General features: G+C 49.6%; 1 protein-coding gene across 2 annotated transcripts; it reads left to right on the forward strand.

The window, feature by feature from the left end:
• The first annotated feature begins 14,356 nt into the window (after positions 1-14,356).
• Positions 14,357-20,567, forward strand: LRATD2 (LRAT domain containing 2). Of its 2 annotated transcripts, none has more exons than XM_045287223.1 (2): positions 14,357-14,683; positions 15,220-20,143. In XM_045287223.1, exon 2 carries the CDS (start codon positions 15,316-15,318, stop codon positions 16,231-16,233), a length of 918 nt encoding a protein of 305 aa, XP_045143158.1. In that variant the 5' UTR covers positions 14,357-14,683; positions 15,220-15,315; the 3' UTR covers positions 16,234-20,143. The 2 variants fall into 2 exon arrangements, 1 of the variants encoding a protein (XP_045143158.1); XR_006679812.1 differs by lacking the exon at positions 14,357-14,683 and adding an exon at positions 20,532-20,567 and having other exon boundaries at positions 15,098-16,452.
• The last annotated feature ends 794 nt before the right edge of the window (positions 20,568-21,361 follow it).

Raw genomic sequence — 21,361 nt, forward strand, 5'->3', positions numbered from 1 at the left:
CATGCCTTTGCTGTTATTTTTAATAGCTTTATGATCAGAAGACAAAGCCACTAAGTTCTTATTCTAAAAAGCAAAAAGGAATATACTTGAGGCAAGAGATACAGGATGTAATGGAGAAAGGTAGAATAGTGCTGTCCAACAGAAATAAAGAGTGAACTAAAAATGCAACCCACAGAGGAGGAGGCTTCAAAAAGATCATGGAAAATGGAAGTGAAAGATAATCTAATTGTGCTATCAGCTTTTGAAGTCCCATCATGGGAAACTTTAAATTTTATAATGGCCACATTTTAAAAAGAAGGCAAAGGTGATACTAATTTTAGAATGTATATCACTTAACACAATAGATCAAAAGTATTGTCATTTCAACAGGTTGTTAATAAGTACCATAAAGTAGGCTCTCATAACTACCTTATAAAATAGAAAAAAGGCATGCCCAGTCCTGTGCCATTTTCACAATTGCTTCGTTTCAGGCTACCACAGCAGTCCCGGTGCCAATCAAGCTCACGGAGGGGCTTCCTCTTTGCGGATGGTGTCCTTTTCCAGGGACTGATTCATAATTATAGGGAGCATTTTGCTGTATTTCCTCCAAGACCGTTGGATTGTTTTTCTGGTAGTCCGTGGTATTGTCAGCACGATACCTCAAATGCATCACTTCTTCTCCAGTCTGACTTATCTTCTATACACATGTGAAGTGACTGAAAATACCCTGGCTCAGGTCAGGGGCACCTTAGTCCTCACAGTGTTATAGTGTCTCCTTAATAACTCCAGAGGTCTTCTGCAGAAGATTTGCCCAGTGTTTGATTTCTTGACTGCTGCTCCCATGAGCATTGATTGTGGATCCAAGTACAATGAAATCCTTGACAACTCCAGTCGTTTATTCATCTTGATGCTTACTGGTCCATTTGTGAGGATTTGTTTTCTTTATAGTGAGTTATCCTCTCCGAAGGCTGCGGTGCTCTTTGATGCTCATCAGCAAGCGATTCCAGTTCTCTTGGGTTTCAGCAGGCAAAGCTGTGTCCTCTTGTTGTCTATCGTATTATTAATGATGTGATAGGTTGTAGGTTAACTTGGGTGGGCCAGGTTTCTCCCTGTGGTCAGCTCCACGGTGGGATCTTCTGTGAAGCAGCCAAACTGTTTCGGCGAAAACCGGGTAGAACACCACCTTCTTAATCTGGTCACAGTCTGGATACAATTAAGAGGTTTTATTCAGGGTGTGGTTTACTCTCAGTAAAGACTGACAGTGTGTGGAAGCTAGCTCACGTCTGCTGGATCTGGATCCAGCATTTGCTTCATTGACCTCCAGTAAAATAGCCCGTCCATCCCAAGAGTCATCAATGATATGCCGACCTTGGATACATCGGCTGGAACTCAGATTCACTCAGCTTGGCATCCACCAGCATGCGGTCTTCCTGTTTTATCTTTGTGCTTCCTGTCTGTCAGCCCCTGCAGCTACAAGAGTCAGGAGAAGCCTTTGGTTTACATTCATCCCACAGACTTGAACTGGACTGGATTTCTCCCGCTTCTACAACTCTGTGGGTCATTTCTTCATATACATATATATGTATATCTATATATATATCTATATATGTATATATAGACATACTGGTTTTGCTTCTCTAGAGAGCCCAGCCTAATGCAGAGGCTTCCTCCAACCCTCATGCCGAGGTCTGCTTCATATAGTCTAGTTTCTCAGGTTATTTTCTCAGCATACAGTGTACTGTATAAATAATATAATAAAATAGTATGATGAAAGGATGTCATCCCAGCACATATCTTGTCTTGTTCCCCTTGTTCTGCTTGAATGACTATGCATAGGTTCCGCATGAGCACAATAGAGTGTTCCAGAATCCTTTGCAATGTTATGCATCGTGTTATGATCCACACAATGGGATGCCTTTGCATAATCAATAAAATGCAAATAAACATCTTTCTAGTGTTCTTTGATTTTAGCCAAGATCCATCTGACATCAGCAATAATATCCCTCATGCACATCCTCTTAGGAACGTGAATTTCTTCAAGTTTCCTGGGATGTACTACTGCAGCTGTTGTTAAATCATCGTTAATGACATTTTACTTGCATGTGTTAGTCATGCTGTTGTTCAATACTTTTTTCGTCCTATTGGGTCACTTTTCTTTGGAATGGGCACAAATATGAACCTCCTCTAGGTGCTGGCCAGACAACACATGTTTTGGCCTAGACAAGTGAGTGCTTCTAATGAAGCATCGGTTATTTTGAAACATTTCAATTAGTAATCTCTCAGTTCTTAGAGTCCTATTATTATTACTATCATTACTAATATTTTTACTGATGCCTGCAGGGCAGGTTGGAGTTATTCCTTCAGCAGCATACATTCTTGAAGCATTCTTGCCTTCAAGAACCTCTTGACCTGGTTGAATGATGACCACTTCTTTAGGGCGCAGCGATCCTGTTTCTTCCCTCTTCTCTGGCTGCTTCCCGCAGCATTTACAATTTTGCCCAGAGGCTCCTCCTGTATTCTCACTCAAGACTTGACTCTCTTTCTTCAGTTTGTTTCAGCTTGAGATAGGCTGAGTATGTTTCTCCCTTTTGATTTTCTAATTCCAGGTCTTTGCACATTTCATTATGATGCTTTAGGTTTTTCTTCTTGAACTACCTGGTGACATTTTCTGTTATGTTACTTCATTTCTTCCATGTGCTTTAACAACTTACATCTCAGAGCCCCTTCTGACATCCACTTTGGGTTTTGCTTTCTTGCCTTTTTTCATCTTTTTTGCCTTTTTCCATGTATGATGTTCTTAATGTCACCCACAACTCCTCTGGTCACTGGTCATTAGTGTTTGATGAGTTAAATGTGTCCTTTAGATGGTCTCTACATTCAAGTGGAATATACTCAAGGTCGGGTGGACCATGACTCAAAATGAGAACAGCTGCAAGCATCAATTAATAATCAGAATCTGAGATGTATGCTATATGAAATCTAGGAAAATTGACAGTCATCAAAAATGAAATGGAATGCATAAAGATAGATATCCTAGGCACTAGTAAGCAGAAATGGACTGGTATTGACCTTTTTGAATTAGATAATCATGCGGTTTACTATGCGAGGAGTGACCAGGGGAATGCTATTTCATTCATCCTCAGAAAGATCATTTCAAGATCTAGCTTGAAATACAATAATGTTTGTGATCAGATAATATCTACATACCTACAGGGAAAAACAGTTGATCTTACTGCTATTTAAACTTATGCACCAACCAGTAAAATCAGTGATATAACTGAAGAATTCTACCCACTTCTAAAATCTGGAATGTATCAAATATGCAAATAAAATGCATTGATAAGTATTGGGGATTGGGATATGAAAGTTTGAAATGAAGAGGAAGGATCAGCATTTAGAAACTATGGCCTTGATGAGAGAAAGGAAGCTGAAATTGCATGATAGAATTTTGCAAGGCCAACTTCTTCATTGCAAATACCCTTCTTCAACAACATAAACAGTGACTGTATGTGCAGTCAGAGCCGGGGTGGCTTAGTGGACCATGCATTCGACTGCTAACTGCAAGGTCACCCATTTGAACCCACCCACCCATCTGCAGGAGAAAGATGAGGCTTTCTGTTCCCATGAGAATTAACAGCCTTGGCTACCCACAGGGGCAGTTCTACTCCGCTGTAGGGTCGCTTTGAGTCAGAGTTGACTCAATGGCAGTAAGTTTGGTCTGGCTTTATACAGGTGTATCTCACTAGATAGAATACAAAGGAATCAAATGTACCACATTTGTGGGAAGAGATGATGGAGAAGCTCAATATCATCACACAAAACAAGGCAAATGGCTGACTGGGACAGACCATCAATTGCTCATATGCAAGTTTAGGTTGTGGCTAGAGAAAATTATATCCACAAGGGCCAGAAGATGGCCTTGTAACATGCAATCAATATTTTGAAATGAGTAAGATAGTTTCCTTTGTTACTAATCCTTGAAACTTGAGTGTGCCTTTGGTATTGATTACCTGTACTCAGGAGGGACAACATTTTGTGGCTCAGTAATGACACATGGATTATGACTATCCTATTAGATGAACTTAGCTTTTAACTCCTGTAATGCTGAAATGCCTGGTGGTGTACCTGGCCAAACCACTGGCATCTAGTAGACATTAGAATTAATTTCTCATCTATGTATTCGAGATAATCTGCCATTAGAATCTGGTGAAGGTGAACAGAGGTGACTCAGATGACTCACAAAAACTTTTTGATCTTAGGTACCATCTGGTTGGTTCCGACTAATAGTGACCCTACAGACAACAGACTGAAATACCACCGGACCCTGAGCCATCCTCACAATCATCCTGTGTCTGAGCCATTCTTGCAGCCACGTGAAAATCCATCTTGTTGAGGGTCTTCGTGTTATTCCCTGCCCCTCAACGTGACCAAGCGTGAGATCCTTTTACTCAACAACTAGTAATTGTAATTCATTGTATTAATTATTAACCAGGAGTCCTTGGGTGGCAAAAACAGTTACCGTGCTACCTGTAGGGTAGGAGGTGCAAGTCCACCCAGAGGTGCCTCAGAAGAAAAACCTGTTTACTTCTTCAAAACCAACCACTGAAAACCCTGCGGAGGGCAGTTCTACTCGGACACCCATGGGGCCACTGTGAGTCAGAATCAACTGGAGAACAACTGTGTGTGTGTGTGTGTGTGTGTGTGTTCTCAGTACAATGTACCAAGCCCTGTTGCATGAGTTGAGGGTACATCAGTGAACCCAACAGGAATATGTGATGTTGGACTTATCTCCTCTGACAACATGGTCCACAGAAGCACAGCAGGAAACAGGGTAGGCTATTGGATGGTGACATGTGTTGAGGAGAGAGAGTAGAGAAGGAACTGAGGCACAAGTATGAGAGGAAACTGGGAATTTTGAACAGGTTTAACTCACCACAGAACATCACACTGAGTCGGGTCTTCCAGGGCCATTGCATGAAGGTGCCGGGGTGGGAAAGTGTTCTAGGCAGGAGGGACAGCAGTGCTTGCCATGGGGAGGGCCAGCAAGTGGCCTGTGTGTCTGCCAGTCATTAAAGTGGTGATTGGGATGCAGGCCAAGCAGGACCTCAGAGGTGACTGAGGGACTTTGGAGATGGGGAGCCTCGGGAGGCCTTTGAGCAGAGGAGTGTCTGGCTTGGCTCACAGTCACCCAGGGTCTCCTGCAGGCCGCTTTGCTATCCATAGACTGTGGTGGGTGACGGCCTGGCTGAGTGCTCTGAGCTGACCATGGATTCCAGACCTAGACATGATTTAAAGGGAGTCGCTGGCACTTGAGAATGAATATGTGTTCAGTCTTAGCCCCCACGTGGAGTCTCTAGGTGGTGCAAAGAGCTAAAGCCCTAGGCTGTTGACAGCTGTATGGGAGGTCTGAGGTCACCCAGAGGGGCCTCAGAAGAAAGTTCTGGCTGTGGTTGTGGGGAAAATTGACCCTTGAAAACCCGGCACATACCAGATCTCCAGGGGCTGAACTCAAACTCCATGGCATCTGGTAAACCCCATCAGCTAGTGGGTGGGTGGGCCCCCTAACCAGTCCTGCAGAAAGTGGCTACACTCCTCAGATGCCCCCTTCCTGCTTGACTCAGACACTCTCCATCCACAGGAAGCCGGAAGGCCATGCAGGGAGAGAGGAGCTGTTGGGCTCAATCTGCCCAGGCTGCTCTATGCTTATTGACAGTCTCATCTCCTGCCTCATGCCTCTCCCTCCCCTTCTCAAGCAGGAAGAGCAAAATAGAATCCGTGGAATTTGGAGTTGGGTTTTAAATCCCCCATTTGGATGGACAGAGATGCCAGTCTCTGGAGTTGCAGAACTGTGATTTAAACCGGCCTCTCCCCTGGAACTGCCTGGCCAGATATATCTTTCATGAGGCTCCTGCAGCTGCTCAGCTACAAGCTCAGACTCCCCTGCACCAATCAGGCTAAGGGTGTAGCAGCAGCAGCAGCAGCAGGAGCAGCAGCAGCAGCAGCAGAGGCAGCACTGTAGAGGGTCCTCCCAATACTGCAGGCACAGGGAGCCATTGCCTTCTTGCTTCCCTAAGGCTCCAGGACAGAGTGAAAGCATCCATACCCACCCTCTAGCTGCAGAGGTCACAGATACAGAACTTATGGTTTGGGCTTGATCTCACAGCCCCAGACCCTGGCTCACGATGAAGTCTTTTTATTCCCACCCACAAGACAGCCCTCTCTGGCTCCGCCTGACCAAAAGAGATGGACTGCTCTGATGGTCTGGGGGAGACAAACTCAAGCTACTCCCTGCCATCGAGTCGATTCGGACTCACACTGACCCTTTAGAACACGGTGGGACTGCCCCTGTGGGTTTAGGAGACTGAAACCCTTTATGGGAGTGAAAAGTCTCATCTTTCTCCCGAGGAGCAGCTGGTGGTTTCAAACTGCTGGCCTTGCAGTTAGCAGCCCAACACAAAGCCCACTATGCAACCAGGACTCCACGTGAAGGAGAGAGCAAATGGATCACAGAAGCCAGAACGAAGAGTGTCACACAGAACCTCTGTCCTCTCTCTGTCCTCTGAAGGTCTATGATTAATTCGGCCAAAGGATGACTCTTCATACAGGTCAAGAGGCAAAACAAGGCAGGGCCAGAGGCAGAAGGCAGCAGCTGTAAACCAGCCCTTCTTGGGGTGGAGCCAGGCCCACCCCTCACCTGTGTTGAAGATCCAGCCCTTGCCCCTTGTCAGTAGTCCAGGGCAGACGGGAAAGCATCAATTGCCCAAAGAAGGCTGATGCTGCTTACGGTCACTTCCACTGGTCAGCCCTGTCTGTGAGGCTGCTATTGCCCCAGATGACCTCTTCTGGAAGTGGGAGACCCCTGGAGGAAGGAGTCTGAACTAAGCCTCCTGTGGGATTCTCCTCATCCCCTCCCTACCACCAGTTCCACTCTCAGGAAGGGCGCTGGTTCTGGGAAGATAATGAGCATGAGGAGGAGGCAGCTAGGTGGGGAGAACCCCTGGCTTTCAGTGCTGAAACTGAGAAGTCTTGGGTAAAACGGGTATTGTAAATTTCAATGTCTTCACCCCAAATATGGGTTAGAATCCTAACTCTAATATGTGTGGATATAATGGAAGCCTATAAAAATGAACATCCAACTAATGGACAACTTCAACTTGGCCTATAAGCAGGACTTCAGGTGGGTTTTGCCACGGTCTACCCAGCGAAACAGGAACACACCTGCATGCTTATCATTTGAGTGATTCATCATGGTAACTGGAATGGAGAAAGTTGAAGTCCTGGGATGGGAAACTCAGAGGAGACTTAGTGAGTCTTTGCAGGAGCCAGATGATCGAGACTGGCTTATCCTCGGACCGAGGAGAGACACGCACATGCAGACCAGACCTGGACATGGTTGGCAGGGAGCAGATGCTTAGTCCGGGTTGGCTACAAGCAGAGTACCTCCAACTTTGCCCTGGGCACTGCCATCTTTGAACAGGGCATCACTGTTTCACTATTCTGTGACTTTGCCCTCACTTGGAAACAATGGAACCGACGCCTGCTTGATGCAAAGTCTTCACCACTACCACCCTCACTTGCTGCCCTTAATGCTTTTATTTCACTGAAAAGGCTTCCACATATTTCTTGCACTAACCAAAACCCAAATTCACTGCCGTGCAGTCAATTCTGACTCATGATTGTACAGGGCGGGGTAGAACTGGCCCCTGTGGATTTCTGAGCCTATAACTCTTTAAGGGAGCAGGAAGCCTCATCCTTCTCCCTTGGAGCAGCTGGTGATTTTGAACTGCTAACCTCAAGGTTAGCAGCCCAGCATCTTAACCACCCGGCACCTTTCTTGCGCTAAGTGAAAGCTAAATAAGAACCGTGACCACTTGTTCCGACTGACCACTAAGTCTTAAAGTCATCGTTAGGAATTACTCTGGCTCATAACCCAGGGATTGCTTGCCACCCTATGTGGCAATAGTTGTTTCTTAAGTTCATGCAGGCATCGCGCAGTGTAGGGTGTCTCTTAAACTTAATCACATTTGAAATCTGCCAAGAGACCCAGAGAGAATCAGGCAAACATGGGGGTGGGGAGACAGATGCCACATGGAGGTCACCAAGGAGCCCAGGGAGGCCGAGGTACAGAGGTTGAGACCAGGAGATTCTCCAGAGCACATCGAGAGGCTTTCCCTGGAGCCAGTGCCTTGAATCCCGACTGCAGTGTCCTCAACAGTGAGAGGAGCAGTCCTGTTCATTAAAGGAGCCCCTGGTGACATGTCTTTTACTGCAGCACTAGACAACAAAGACCCCAGGACTATTCAGTCACCAGACACCCTGGAGACTCCCTAACCCTCCCTGAATCCTCAGAACTGCCCATTTCTGGATGAGCAAACACATGTTTCTATGGCAAGCCTAGGGCAGTTTGGGAAAGCAGATTTGGAGCGGGTCAACTTGGGGTTTGAATCCTGCCTGTCTGGATTACAATGCACAGAGTCATCCTGGCCTTTTGGGGCCCTTGTAGGAATGTAAATTATGAACAAGACAGGTATGAAGAGTAAGAAGCTGTCGGTAATAAATGACCATTCTCCCTGACCCCATATTTAAATCACTCACCGGCTTTTGTCGGTAAAGGAAGCCTGCCATCTACATTGTTAACTGATTCATGATGACTTGCGGAATGGGTTGGACCTTAGGGTTTTCCCCGGCTGGATTTCTGAAGTAGATTTCCAGGCCTTTCTTCCTGGTCCTTCTTAGTCTGGAAACCCCCGAGGCTTGTTCAGAATCTAGCAGCAAGTAACCACTGACAGATGGGTGACAACTGTGCTTGAGGTAACTTGGCAATGAACCTGGGTTTCCTGCGTGGGGATGGTGGTGACCATGGAGGGAGAGGGCAAGAGTTCTGCCGCCTACCCACCAAGGCCTCACTCTGCCACGAAGGCAATTCTGACTCCAAGTGACTCTAGAAGACGTGCTAGAACTGTCTCTGTGGGTTTCCGAGACGGCGACTCCTTATGGAAGTAGAAAACTTCATCTCTCTCAAGGAATGGCTGGTGGTTTTGAACTGCTGACCTTGCAGTTAGCAGCCCAATGCGTAACCAAAGGGAGCTGATAGACAGACAAGCTCTCGCCTCAGACCCAGGAGGACACTTCTCCAAGAGACCGTCTAGCTGGCAAATGGTACTTCAACCCAGGTCACCGGGCAGGTGTCTAATAGCACACACCTCCTGAAATCACAACAAAACCCCAGCAGGGAGTAACAGGCACACGGAAGTCTGGGAGTTTCCCGGTGTGAGGACAGGGTGGATGAACCTGTTTTCTGCAAACTCACTCCAGCTGCAGGGTGCCAGGAACCTGGGGCCCAGCCCAGGGGACAGGCACGGGGCCAGGTTGCCTAATCAGATAAGCCTGCCCTCGTGCTCCTGTTTTGTACATTCTTGGAATGAACCACTTAAACCAAGCTGTGGGCCATACCTGCCAAGTCAGGGCTGATGCCTTATCAGGTAGAAACGTCAATTCTTAATGATTCCCCACGGGTAGGAATGCTGGAGGATGACCTACTGGCCCTAAACATAACTCATTTGTACTGAACACCTCCTCCACGGAGGTATGTTGGATGTGACACTGGGGTGTGTGTGTGTGTGTGTGGGGGGGGGTAACATGGCTGCAGGAGGAAGCTGAATTGGGGCTGAGAATTCGAATCCAATGAAGGGTGCCTGTTCTTGAGGAAGCCACCTTCACAAGCACTGCTCTTTGCTCATCAGGTGCTGTCTGCCTAGAACATCCCCTTACTGCAACCTGTCTCTGGGTCGCCTGTTTCCTCTCTCACCCCTTACACCTTTGCCCTAGTGCCACCAGTGTCCGCCTTCAAATGCCGCAGGAGTCCCCACTCTAAATGCACCTCCTCTCCTTCTGCTGAAATCACAACCATCTCCTGACCCCCACCCGCATTTTTCCAAATGTCCTCAATTCCTTCCCTCCTGAATCCTTTGTTCTTGGATGTTCCCTGTACCTGGCATGCCAACCCTGGCTCTCCCTCAGCTCAGGTGCTTCTTCCAAAGGAGGAAGTCCCTCTGACTCTCCTGTCTAAAGTGGGCCATCTCCCCAGTGCTTTCTCCACACCTGTGCCAGTTCCACAAAGCCAGTCGCTATTGATTGATCCTACTCGTGGCAACCCCAATCAAGCAGAAGAGTATTGCTCTCTAAACTGTTTTCTTCAACTTTCGTTCAATCGAGATGGCCAAGCCTGTCTTCCTAAGCCCCTCTGGATGGCCTTGAAACTCCAGCCTTTGGATCAACAGCAGACCGTGTTACCATGTGTACCGCCTGGCATCCCTAGTGCCAGCTACTCAGTCCCACCACCCTGTCTTATTTCCTTCAGGGCCTTTATCACTCTGGGGAATTCTTATTCATTTGCATATCACTGGCCTTCTCCGATTAACCCCTAAATGCCTAAGAGGAGGGACTTCATCTGCTGCCTGCACAAATGCATCTCGGGAGCCTGGTAGAACCAGGCACTAAAATGTTTGTTAAACATTTTAGGACATTTTTGTCTCTAACACCAAGTGCCTAAGAGCATGCTGGAGAAGTCTGACAAGTACCATGGAGTGCTAAAAGGACACAGGAATCTGTTTTAGAAGACATGCATATGGCCAGAGGGCTCCTTAGAGGCAAGGATGGCAAGACTTTGTTTTATCTACTTTGGACATGTCAGGAGAGACCAGTCTCTGGAGAAGGACATCATGCTTGGTCAAGTGGACGGGCAACAAAAAAGAAAGAAAGAAAAAAGGCCCTCAATGAGAAAGATCGACACGGTGGTTGCAAAAATGGGTTTGTGGATATTGTGAGGACAACAGTGTTTCGTTCTGCAGTGCATGGGGTCGCTATGGGTGAGAACCAGCCCACTGGCACTGAACAGATTGTGGAGCTTGAAGTGAAACAGATCTGTGTGGTCCCATTTACCAGCTGGGAGAAGTCCCTTAACCTCTCTAAGCTCCATTCTGATTTATAAATAATCAAGTGCTCACTAAATGGAAGTTATTTTTGTTCACTGGAAAGTTTTGTATAACTCATCTCTGTTAGGCTGAGACCCCTGGTGGCAGGCATTCCCTCATTCATCTTTGCCTCCACTCAGTTTGAAGGTCCCTTTCACCTTCAGCACCTGCTGAGTGCCTCCTTCCTGCAGAACAGGTCACTTTGTCCTAAAGAGTCTATTTAGTCCTCTTTCTTTATAAAACTCAAAACCAAGCACACTGCGGGATAGACTCCAAGGACTGTATGGGATGGGGTATACCTGCCCCTTTGGGTTTCTGAGACTAACTCTTTGTGGGAGTAGACAGTCTCATCTTTCTCAAAAGGAGTGGCTGGTGAGTTTGAACCACGGACCTTGTGGTTAGCAGCTCAGTGCACATCTCACTGTATCACCAGGATGCCACAGGGACATGGAGATCTCCAAACCCTAGCAACGATGTGTTAAACAAGCAAATGACGAACATGATTTAGCAGATACCTGGTAAGTCTTTACGGAATACACTGTTCATCAGACTTTCAAAAGGAGGCATTCTAAACACACGAATCAGCCAATACTGCCGGATGGCATGTGATCAATTGCCAAAGTACGTATGATCAAATGATAAAAATGGGTGCTGTGGATGCTCTACAGCAGAGGTTGCCAACACAGAAGCTCTCAGGGCCAGGCAAGGGGCCCAGCCAGGTAGATGGAGAGGGTGCGAAATGGGAAAACCGGAAACGGCTTCTTTGGAAAGGGCTCCAGTTCTGCTGCCATCCTGGAATGTGGGCCTGAGGGCCTCGTCTTCACATTCTCCTGGTCACATGTGGCAGCTCAGATTTGGTATGGCATTTCCCATGTTGTAAGACAGTTGGCAACTCATTTAAATTTATTAGACACCAATTTGAAGCCCATGAAACATGTTTGGAAGCCATTTTACATGCCTGCTCAGGTGACCAGAGGGAGGACCAAACCTTAAGTAGATAGGGTAGCTGATGCTGACTCATAAAAAGACCCTACTGAGCAGAGTAGGATGGACGCCATATCTTTAAGGAAACAGATCATCCTGCTGTGGATCTGCTGGTGGGTTCGAACTATTGATCTTGGTTAGGTGAGTAGCACAGTGCTGAATCATGGCAACATCTTAGACCGGCATTCATGGAGGAAGGCTTTATACGAGGAAGACTATCTGAAGGTATCGTCTCAATTGCTCACTTACCAATGTATTAAAAACAAATGATTCTTGATTTTTGGCTAAAGATTCCCCTACAGCATGCAGTAAGCATATAGTGAGAACAGCATATACTAAACGCCTGTCGGGGTGATATTAACGTGTGAATCGGAATTGACTCCATGACAGTGAGAAATGCCAGCTCCCTCTGGGACATCATGGCTGCTCAGCTCAAGCAGCACTGTTGAAACAGGACTGTCACCTGGCCAGAATCCCTCTCTTGGTGACACTGAGACAAGCAGGAGGCATTTCACCTCTCATTAGACCTCTCTGCCAGAGTGACTGACAGTAGGCCATCTTACGGATTCTCCCACCCAGGGAACCCACCCACCACCACCTAGAATGGAAGTGGCCAGCAATCTGGCAGCCACAAACTGATCCATTATTGTCCGACTTTGGTACTCTAGTAGCTTACCACCAAGGTGAGCCGTTCAAAACTACTAGGCCCATCCGTGGAAAAGAAACAGGGCTTTCCACTCCTATAAAGGACAGGGAGCAGTGTTCTTCCCTGTCCTATAGGGTTGCTATGAGCAGGAATCCATTTGGCGGCAGCGAGTTTGGTTTTTGGAAGCCTGGCTCTTCTCTGTCAAACAGGGACCTGCATGAGCTGGCATGGGTAGGGACAGCACCAAGAACCCCCAGAAGATGTGTTATTATGAGAGGATTTGGGGGTGGGGGTGATGGATTCATCTGGCTACATGCACCTAAGACTAGCCTGGGCGACTTTAATTTAATCTTGACGGCAGGTGTGCAGAAAGCTCTCTTTTTCGGTGTAACTTACCCTGTGATCTTACACTTGCTGAAAGACTAACTTCCATCAAAGCTCTGCCAATATTGATTGTACAGGCTCAAAAGTACATAAGTAGATTGATTTTATTTTGTCTTCCTCAAACTAAAAAGGTTCACCGTGGCGTTAGTATATTTGTTTCCACTGGTTGGAAACACACTGAATAAATAATAGCCTTACCTGGAAAATACACACACACAACCTTCGTCAACTGCAAGTGGTGGAAACCAAGGTAGAGGCTTCTTGAGTTGCACTCTCAATTTCTCCCCACACTAGGTGGGGTGCTTCTAGATAAAGCCCATTGTAAAGGGACTTGCCACCCTGAGCCCTGATGTTGAAAACACACACACAACTACAGCCTACATCTTAGGGGGGAAGAAAACAAAGCAGCAAGTGGGAAAGCCGCCTCACATGCTGGGGGTAAACAGGCAGCACTCGCCTATGGTCACTTCCATAAGCCAGTAGCAGGAAGGAAACATATTCATCAGGGGCCTCTAGTTTGTCATTTAAGGGCAATTAGGCAATCCCGCCATCCCCCACCTCCAAAGGGGGAAAAACGAAAAATAAAAAACCAGCTTTGACTGTTTTTCTTCCACGGAAGGAGTCGCTAACGTTTTTGGAAACAACGGAGGTTGTGAAATCCATTTTGTGCGAACTTCGAGGGACCTAGGACAACACAGAACACTGATCCTGGGAGGCAGCCAGGAACGAAGTCATCGTTCTGTTCCTGTCGTCCTCCTCCTACGCCGAAGTTTCCCAGTATTCACCTGGAAACACCTCTAAGCTGAAGTTCTCGATCTGGCTCTGACACCAGACCTTTTCCGTGAAACTGGGAAAGAAAAGAAACAAGCAACCATCCCCAGGTGAGTTCCTCCCTCCCCAGGTACAGGGGAAAGACAGATGAGCCAAGAACAAACACCCAACTCTTAGTCACTCCCCCAGTTCTCTGCTGGCAGGTGGCCTTTGTCTTCCAAGTTCTTAAAGCCACAGCTCGGAAAGATACGGCCAGAGCAAGCGAGGTGGGACCCGCAAAGCCAGAGCCTGGGCACTCACACACAACACAGGAGCGCAGTTAACCCCGTGGCCAGCCAATGGATGCCTTACCAGCCGGATTTAAACGAACTCAGATGCGGGGGTGTGGCCAGGGCGGAGCTTCACGGCCTGGGTGGGCGGGGCTGGGGCGGGGGATTCCGGCGGCTCGGCTCGGGGTAGGAAAGACCTGGGCTCCGGGAGCGAGCGCCTGTCCCTTTAAATGCCAGAGGCAGCGCTCCCGCCCGGGGAGCCCGGAGCCGGAGCCGGAGCCGGAGCCGGATCTACAATCCCGTCTCTCCCGCTCCGGCGCTTGTTGCTCGCCGGGCCGAACGCGAGCTGCCGCCGCTGGGCCGCGAGCCTCCCTCCATCTGCTCCTCCTCCTCCTTCTCTTTTCGCCCCACCTCCCCTGAGAGCTGGGGGCAGGGGAGCCGCAGCCCCAGCTGGAGGGAGGCGGCGCGGTGCCAACAGTCATTGCCCCCCATCTTCAAGTCTCGGGGCGCTACGCAGCCGCGGGGGGGAAGATATGCGTCGTTCCCCCCAGCCCGGCCTCGCTGCCGCCCTCGCCGGGAGAGGAGGGACTGAGGCGCCCACACCTGCAAACTCGCCCTAGAAGTCTCGGGGTGCCACGGGGGCCCCTCCCCGTTCCCGACGGCCTCCACCGCTGCGGGTGAGTTTGCGCGGGTAACCGGAGCCACCGGGCGGGGGAGGGGCGGCCGAGCGGCGCCGCAGGTGAGCCAGGTAGGGTGGCTCACCTGGCCCCGCCGCGCGACGGGAACCCTCGGCCGTCCCCACGGGAAAGGAGGCCTGGGAGGGGGTAAGGGGTTCGCTGGGTCCCAGGGGCGGGAGAGGGAGTGAGCAAAGGTGGGTGCTGGAGTAAACTTTCGCCCCCCCCTCCCTTGTCTGCCCGGGCTGGGCAGGTGGGGCGCGGGCGGAAGCAGCTGGAGTGCTGATGCAACGGCCCTTTGCCCGGGCGAGGGGAAGGGCTGAAGGCGGGGGAGACCTGAGGTTGCCTGGCGGCGTCTTGTGACCGTGACCCGACAGGTGGAGGAACACGGGGCGACTCGGTCCAGCCGAGGCAACCCCCTCCAATGGCTCCAGGTGCTGACTGCCAACCGTGCCCCCCACTCTCCTCTTAACAAGGAATCGCCCTCCTCGCCGAGGGGCTTCTAAAGCCTAGCTTCCTGGCCTTTCCTCTCCCAACAGGTGGCCCGAGCCCCTGTCCGGGAACCCGCGCCAATGCCCCGAGTGGTGGTTTCGCTTTCTCCCTTCGAGGCCGTGTGAACTGGCGTCAGCAACGTGATGGGCAACCAGGTGGAGAAGCTGACCCACCTAAGTTACAAGGAAGTTCCCACAGCCGACCCGACCGGCGTAGACCGGGACGACGGCCCCCGGATCGGGGTCTCCTACATCTTCTCCAACGACGATGAGGACGTGGAGCCGCAGCCGCCGCCCCAGCTCCCGGATGGCAGCTGCTTGTCCGAGGGCGGGGACGGGCAGCCGCCGCCCCCGCCGCAGCCCTACGACCCGCGGCTGCACGAGGTGGAGTGCTCCGTCTTCTACCGCGACGAGTGCATCTACCAGAAGAGCTTTGCGCCGGGCTCGGCGGCGCTGAGCACCTACACGCCTGAGAACCTGCTCAACAAGTGCAAGCCGGGCGACCTGGTGGAGTTCGTGTCGCAGGCGCAGTACCCGCACTGGGCCGTGTACGTGGGCAACTTCCAGGTGGTGCACCTGCACCGGCTGGAGGTGAGCAACAGCTTCCTGACGGACGCGAGCCAGGGCCGGCGCGGCCGCGTGGTCAACGAGCTGTACCGCTACAAGCCACTGAGCCCCAGCGCCGTGGTGCGCAACGCGCTGGCGCACGTGGGCGCCAAGGAGCGCGAGCTGAGCTGGCGCAACTCGGAGAGCTTCGCCGCCTGGTGCCGCTACGGGAAGCGCGAGTTCAAGATCGGGGGCGAGCTGCGCATAGGCAAGCAGCCCTACCGGCTGCAGATCCAGCTCTCGGCGCAGCGCAGCCACACGCTGGAATTCCAGAGCCTGGAGGACCTGATCATAGAGAAGCGGCGCAACGACCAGATCGGGCGCGCGGCCGTGCTGCAGGAGCTCGCCACGCACCTGCACCCAGCTGAACCCGACGAGGGCGACTGCGACGTGGCGCGGACTACGCCGCCCCCCGGGCGCCCCCCAGCGCTGGCCCCTGAGGCGGTGGAGCACTGACGGGCAGGGGAGCGCGCCCGGTGGGCTGCGGAAAGAAACTGTTTGCAACAGACAGGGCCCCTTCTCCCCCTCCCTCCTATGCCTCCCACTTCGTGCCAGTTGGGCTCCTGGGCATTCCGGAAATGGAGACGGGGCGGATGGTGCCGCCATCGCCACAGCCTGCGGAGGCTTGAGCTTGCCACCTTGGACTGGGGAGGAGGAGGGCAGCAGAGGGAGCAGGTAGGCGCACCTTTGACTGGGGGCATTACCATTCCTCCTTCGCAGCCAGCCTGCCTTTCCTGCGAGGCAAACTGTGGACCTGCCAGGCACTTAATACCCGTTGGACCTGGGTCCAACATCCACCCCTTCCGTCCCGGAGAAAAGTTCTCTGAACCGCTGCCTGTCCTGGGCTTCCTGGGTGCCTGGGACAAAAGCTGGAGCTGATTTGGGGGTAAGGGGTCAGCCTGCCAGGAGAGCTGCTTATCAGCCTCCTCCCTCGAAATGCTGTGTGCTCAGAATCTGGAAGGTTGGGAGATTTATGGGATTCCTGGGTTGCAGGCTGGAGGAGCCATGGCAGGGTCTGGGAGCAGCCGACCCAAGCCAAGCGGGGGACCCCCATGAAATGTAACAAATAGTTAAATTGGGCTGCAAACAAAGACTTTGCTGCCCTGCCCCACCCCCACCCCCTTTTCCTTTTCAGTTGCTGGCTCTGAGCTGCCTCTCCTGCTCCACTCCGCCCCTTTCCAGGTTACAAGTAAATTATTGTCGCGGGTTGGCCAGGGGAAAGATTCAATTAAAGGTTCGGTAGGCTGCCTTTGTTTCTCGCCTGCTGTTGTAGGCACTTTATTGCTGTGTTATTTGTTATCAAAGGCGGGACTAGCCCTTTGAGTCACCGATCTCATTAAACCTGCTCTGTTGTGCTCTTCTGCCGGTCACAGATGGGGTTGTCAACCGCCGCCCCATAAAGTATCCACTGCAGAAGCAGCCACGCAGGGCTGCCCTGGCAGGAACCCGTTAATCTCCCATCCTCACCCCCCCTGTCACCCCCTTCCTGAATATAGAAGCAAAGTCTTTATAAAGCTTAGGGCTTTGTTGAGGATCCTCTGGTTCCTCCACCCCGCCCCCTCGCTACCCTGCCCCCCAATTCCACTTTATTTTTGCTGGTGGTGAAATCCTAGGCTGGCGGAGGCTGTAGTTGGAGGGTCGAAATACCCTTTTTGCAGCCACACCAGGTGCCGTTTAATTCAAAACGCAAAGTCTTGTGATCCTGCAGCCACTTCCATGTCCACAGGAGCAAACACTCTTGGAAAGCTTTTCCCACTAAGGGGGCGGTGTGGGGGTGGCCCAGAACATCAGCCACAAATCAACGCTCCCTGGGGTGTTCATGGCAGGCTGAGCTGAGCCCAAGAACTCCTGTGTGCTTTAAGATTGTGAGGCTTTCAATAGAGACACATTTTAACAAGCTGTGCCCCCTCCCTCCATTCTGTTTGTGTGAGCCCTTCCCTGATGTCTGCACCATCCCAGAATGCTCGCTCCCCTGCCACACGTTGCCATTGGAGCCTCAAACTTGGAGTAAATGGGCTGTGAGTCAGGCTTTTGTTGCTTCCCTTTCCCCTCCTGGAGGTCATTCTGTGACCTAATTCCAAAGGCTGGACTAGTTTTAGGCTTGAGCATTCACACCAGAGGGTCCTCTTTAAGCAGGCCCTTGCCTGAACCTCCCTGAAGCAAGACTTGAAGGACTTTCTTGTATGCCTTTTCCCCCTCTTTTTCCTCTGTTTTCCAAAACTGGAAGTTAAGGCCATGGTTTTAAAAAACAGGCCTTCATAACAACTCCTTAAAATCAAAATCTTTTCATTACCTGTTCCCGGTTCTCAAAGCTGTCACTCAACAGGTCCAATGGCATTCATGGTGTGAGATCAGCTTTCCTTCAAGTCCATGTCTCGGGCTTTTGAGGGAAGTAAACCGCTGGTTGGAAGTCTAGGTTCTTTGATCCGTGGGAGTTCTGCATTTGGTTCTCTGGCAGCTTTGTGGTTATATGAGCAGACTACGAAAAGTTGCTGGGAAAAGCCCACCAACATTCTCCCCTGTTGGCACGAATTTTAGAAACCCCCTTGTATTCTCGGGCCTATGGGAAAAGGCCAAGATAAATGTGGGCAAAGACTTTTAGAAGAACTTAGAATACTGTGAGTGGTCCTTGGGTAGTGCAGATGGTTACCAGGTAGGTGCCTCAGAAGAAAGGCCGGGTGGTCTCCTAAACACTTGGCTGTTGAAAACTCTAGAGCGCACAATTCTCCATTCGTGTCTGGTCATGCTGAGGTGTGCTGTGAGTAGATGCAGGCGAGTCGAAATTTGGCTCAGAGTGCCCCCATATGACAGAGTAAAACTGCCCCCAGAGGATCTTTCCTGGGCTGTGATATTGACAGGCAGATTGCCAGGTTTTTTCTTCCTCTGAGCTGCTGGTGGGTTCCGCCCGCCAACTTTTCAGCCAGTAGCCTGGCCCTTAACCTCCAAGCACATTCCCCCACCAGGGTGCTTTACACTTAGGGGTAACCACAGCTACTCACTCTATGTGACCTGCTCTTCCTGAGCCTTGTAGGCTAAAAAACAGCACTGGTTGAAAGTGGGCACCAGCAATAGCACCGAATGCTGGCGCAGAGGTCTTTGATACCAGAGCTGGAAGAAGGAATTGCAGTAACAGACAGACACTCCAGATGAGGCCTCTGTGTGGGACTGAGTATTGCTCGCAGGGTACCAGAGGGGCCAGATACTGAGTGCTCCATAGGGCCAGGATGCCCCAAGGCAAGAACAAGGCTCCAAGAAAGGGAGGGGCGAGGAGGGTGCCTCCTCCAGATGGCAATGTTGTGGGTCAGTGACTTTTTAGTGCCCCGGCAGTGGCTACAGCTGGCACTTAAAAAATAAAGTCTTAACAATTTTTATTTCTCCATAGGAATAACACTGTAGAGCTATTTTGAACTGTGAATTACTGATGCTCTTTGAAGGCAAGGAAAGTTGATGCCACTGATGACAGTGGCTCTGGCGGGCCAAGCAGGAAGCCCCCCTGGGGGGTACTTATGCTGAGGGAACTCAGACAAATTCTATTTTCTTACCTGAGCAAATATTTTATTGAGATTGCTTATTTACACAACACCAGGAGCCCCCAACTTCAGCCACATGAGATGTTTTTGTACTACAAGTATGCATACTTTTTGTAGGGCTTGAATTCCACATTATCAATTAAAATGACTTTGTACCACTGAATATGCCTAGGAGCAAATAGAACCTGACGGTGGACCTTTAAAGCGACCCCTTCAGTGGTGGTAATCACCCAAGTCCTCGGTGCTTCCAGCCCTGATTGTACCACCGAGCAAACACCCACACTCCTACATGGAGACCTATTTTTGGAAGAAAAACTTTAATTTTATATGACACAGAGGCTATGGAGAGTTAAGAAAACTATATGGACTACTTGTTTTCTATTTTTTTGGTAAACAATGGAATTCACTGTGTCGGATACTCTTGATGTATGTGCTCATCTCATCATTTAAGAAAAATTAATTGGAATGAAACCAAGTGTGATAGCGATCAAATGGAATCCTTCGGAAGCTGCATCTTTTGTTTGTGGATTTCTTTAAAGACAAAACAATCAGGGTAACGATCAACTTGACTGGTTCATTCAACGGCACTCTCTCATTTTCTTGCTAACACTTGTGACGATGAAGAATTTCATTGCCTCACAGGATAAATGCCACCTGTATTTTATTTCCCCATGAGTTGTGTCCTTATTTTTGTTGTTGAAGGTCTCCTGTCCAATCAACGTTACATTCTCACTGCACTTCTTGAGAAGGAAGTGCTGATTGAAAACTGTATCATTTCCTTCAAAATGAAGGGCTCTGCTTAGTTAAATAAAAGATTGATGATATCTTTTCAACTATTTCCTCTTCACTGTTTGCCTTATTAAAAATAAAGCCTGCTGGGTGTCTTTCACTCTTTCTTTTGAATCCTGAAGGTTTCCAATAAAACAGTACGGGCTAACTATAATTCACCACACTTGAATATGTACGTTTAACATGCCCCTCCCCCTCCCTTTTTTTGGGGTGGTGGTGGTGGTCCAGATTCAAGCACATATGGGTTATATATGATCTTGTCATGACTCGCTAAACATGCTGAGGAATTCATTTCATGGCCCAAATTCCTTCATTTTCTGTGTGAGAATCACCCATTGCTTGCAGATTATTGATGTTCATAAAAACTGGTGCATACACACACATTTCCAATACACATTGGATTTTTAATGTGTAAAATTTTTTTCTCCTTTTCAGAACCAGACAAAAATGACTGGAATTCACACACTTGGGAATCTACGTGAGAGTTTGGACATTCGAATGAGTAACCCACATGCCCTCTTGGCCTGTCGCAGAGTCCCAGGCCAAGTGGGGACATGCTCCTCCCCTGACCGAATAGTCATGTGACACTTGACATGACTTGGGATGCTTGGGGCACTGATCTGCTAAGACACAGATGTGGCACCTGGGACTGGAGCATGGGAGACACCCTGCACTTGTCAGCCAGTGCTTCAAGCCACTTTCTTCCTGTGCAGTTTGAAAGGCTGGGCTTTGTCCGCAGACTCCAGGAGAATTCTAAGTGGGGAGAAAAATGAAAGGTACCCAGGTGGCTATGATGCTATTTGCCCTCAGTGGTTCTCCCTACACAGAGGAGGGTGGGGGTGGGGGAAACGAGCTGAGGAATGTGCTTTGGTCTTGGGTGAACAGCAGAGACCACTGTTCCAATTCCCACGAAGTGGACTCAGCCTGCTTAATCAGGCAAATGACATGTTTGAAAGTGTTTAAAAGACCTTCTGAAATGTACAGGCAGAATATGTACAGAAAGACATTTCCTCGTGCTGAGTTTCCTGGGGAAACTGCTGCTTATTAAACACATGACAGCAATTGTATCTGCAGAATAGATACCAAAATGGTTAGTGCCTGCATTTGGAACCTGCATGAGATAATGAAAAATTTATAAAGGGCGAGATGATGCTGAGGGAGCCCTGGTGGTCCTGTGGTTTGGGTGTTGGGCTGCTAGCCTACAAAGGGGTGTAGTTCAAAGCCATCAGCTGCCCCATAGGGAAAAGAGGCGGTCATCTATTTTT

This window comes from Echinops telfairi, unplaced genomic scaffold, assembly GCF_000313985.2.
Source record: "Echinops telfairi isolate 266 unplaced genomic scaffold, ASM31398v2 ScPeMD7_1;HRSCAF=3_0, whole genome shotgun sequence".
NCBI lineage: Eukaryota > Metazoa > Chordata > Mammalia > Afrosoricida > Tenrecidae > Echinops > Echinops telfairi.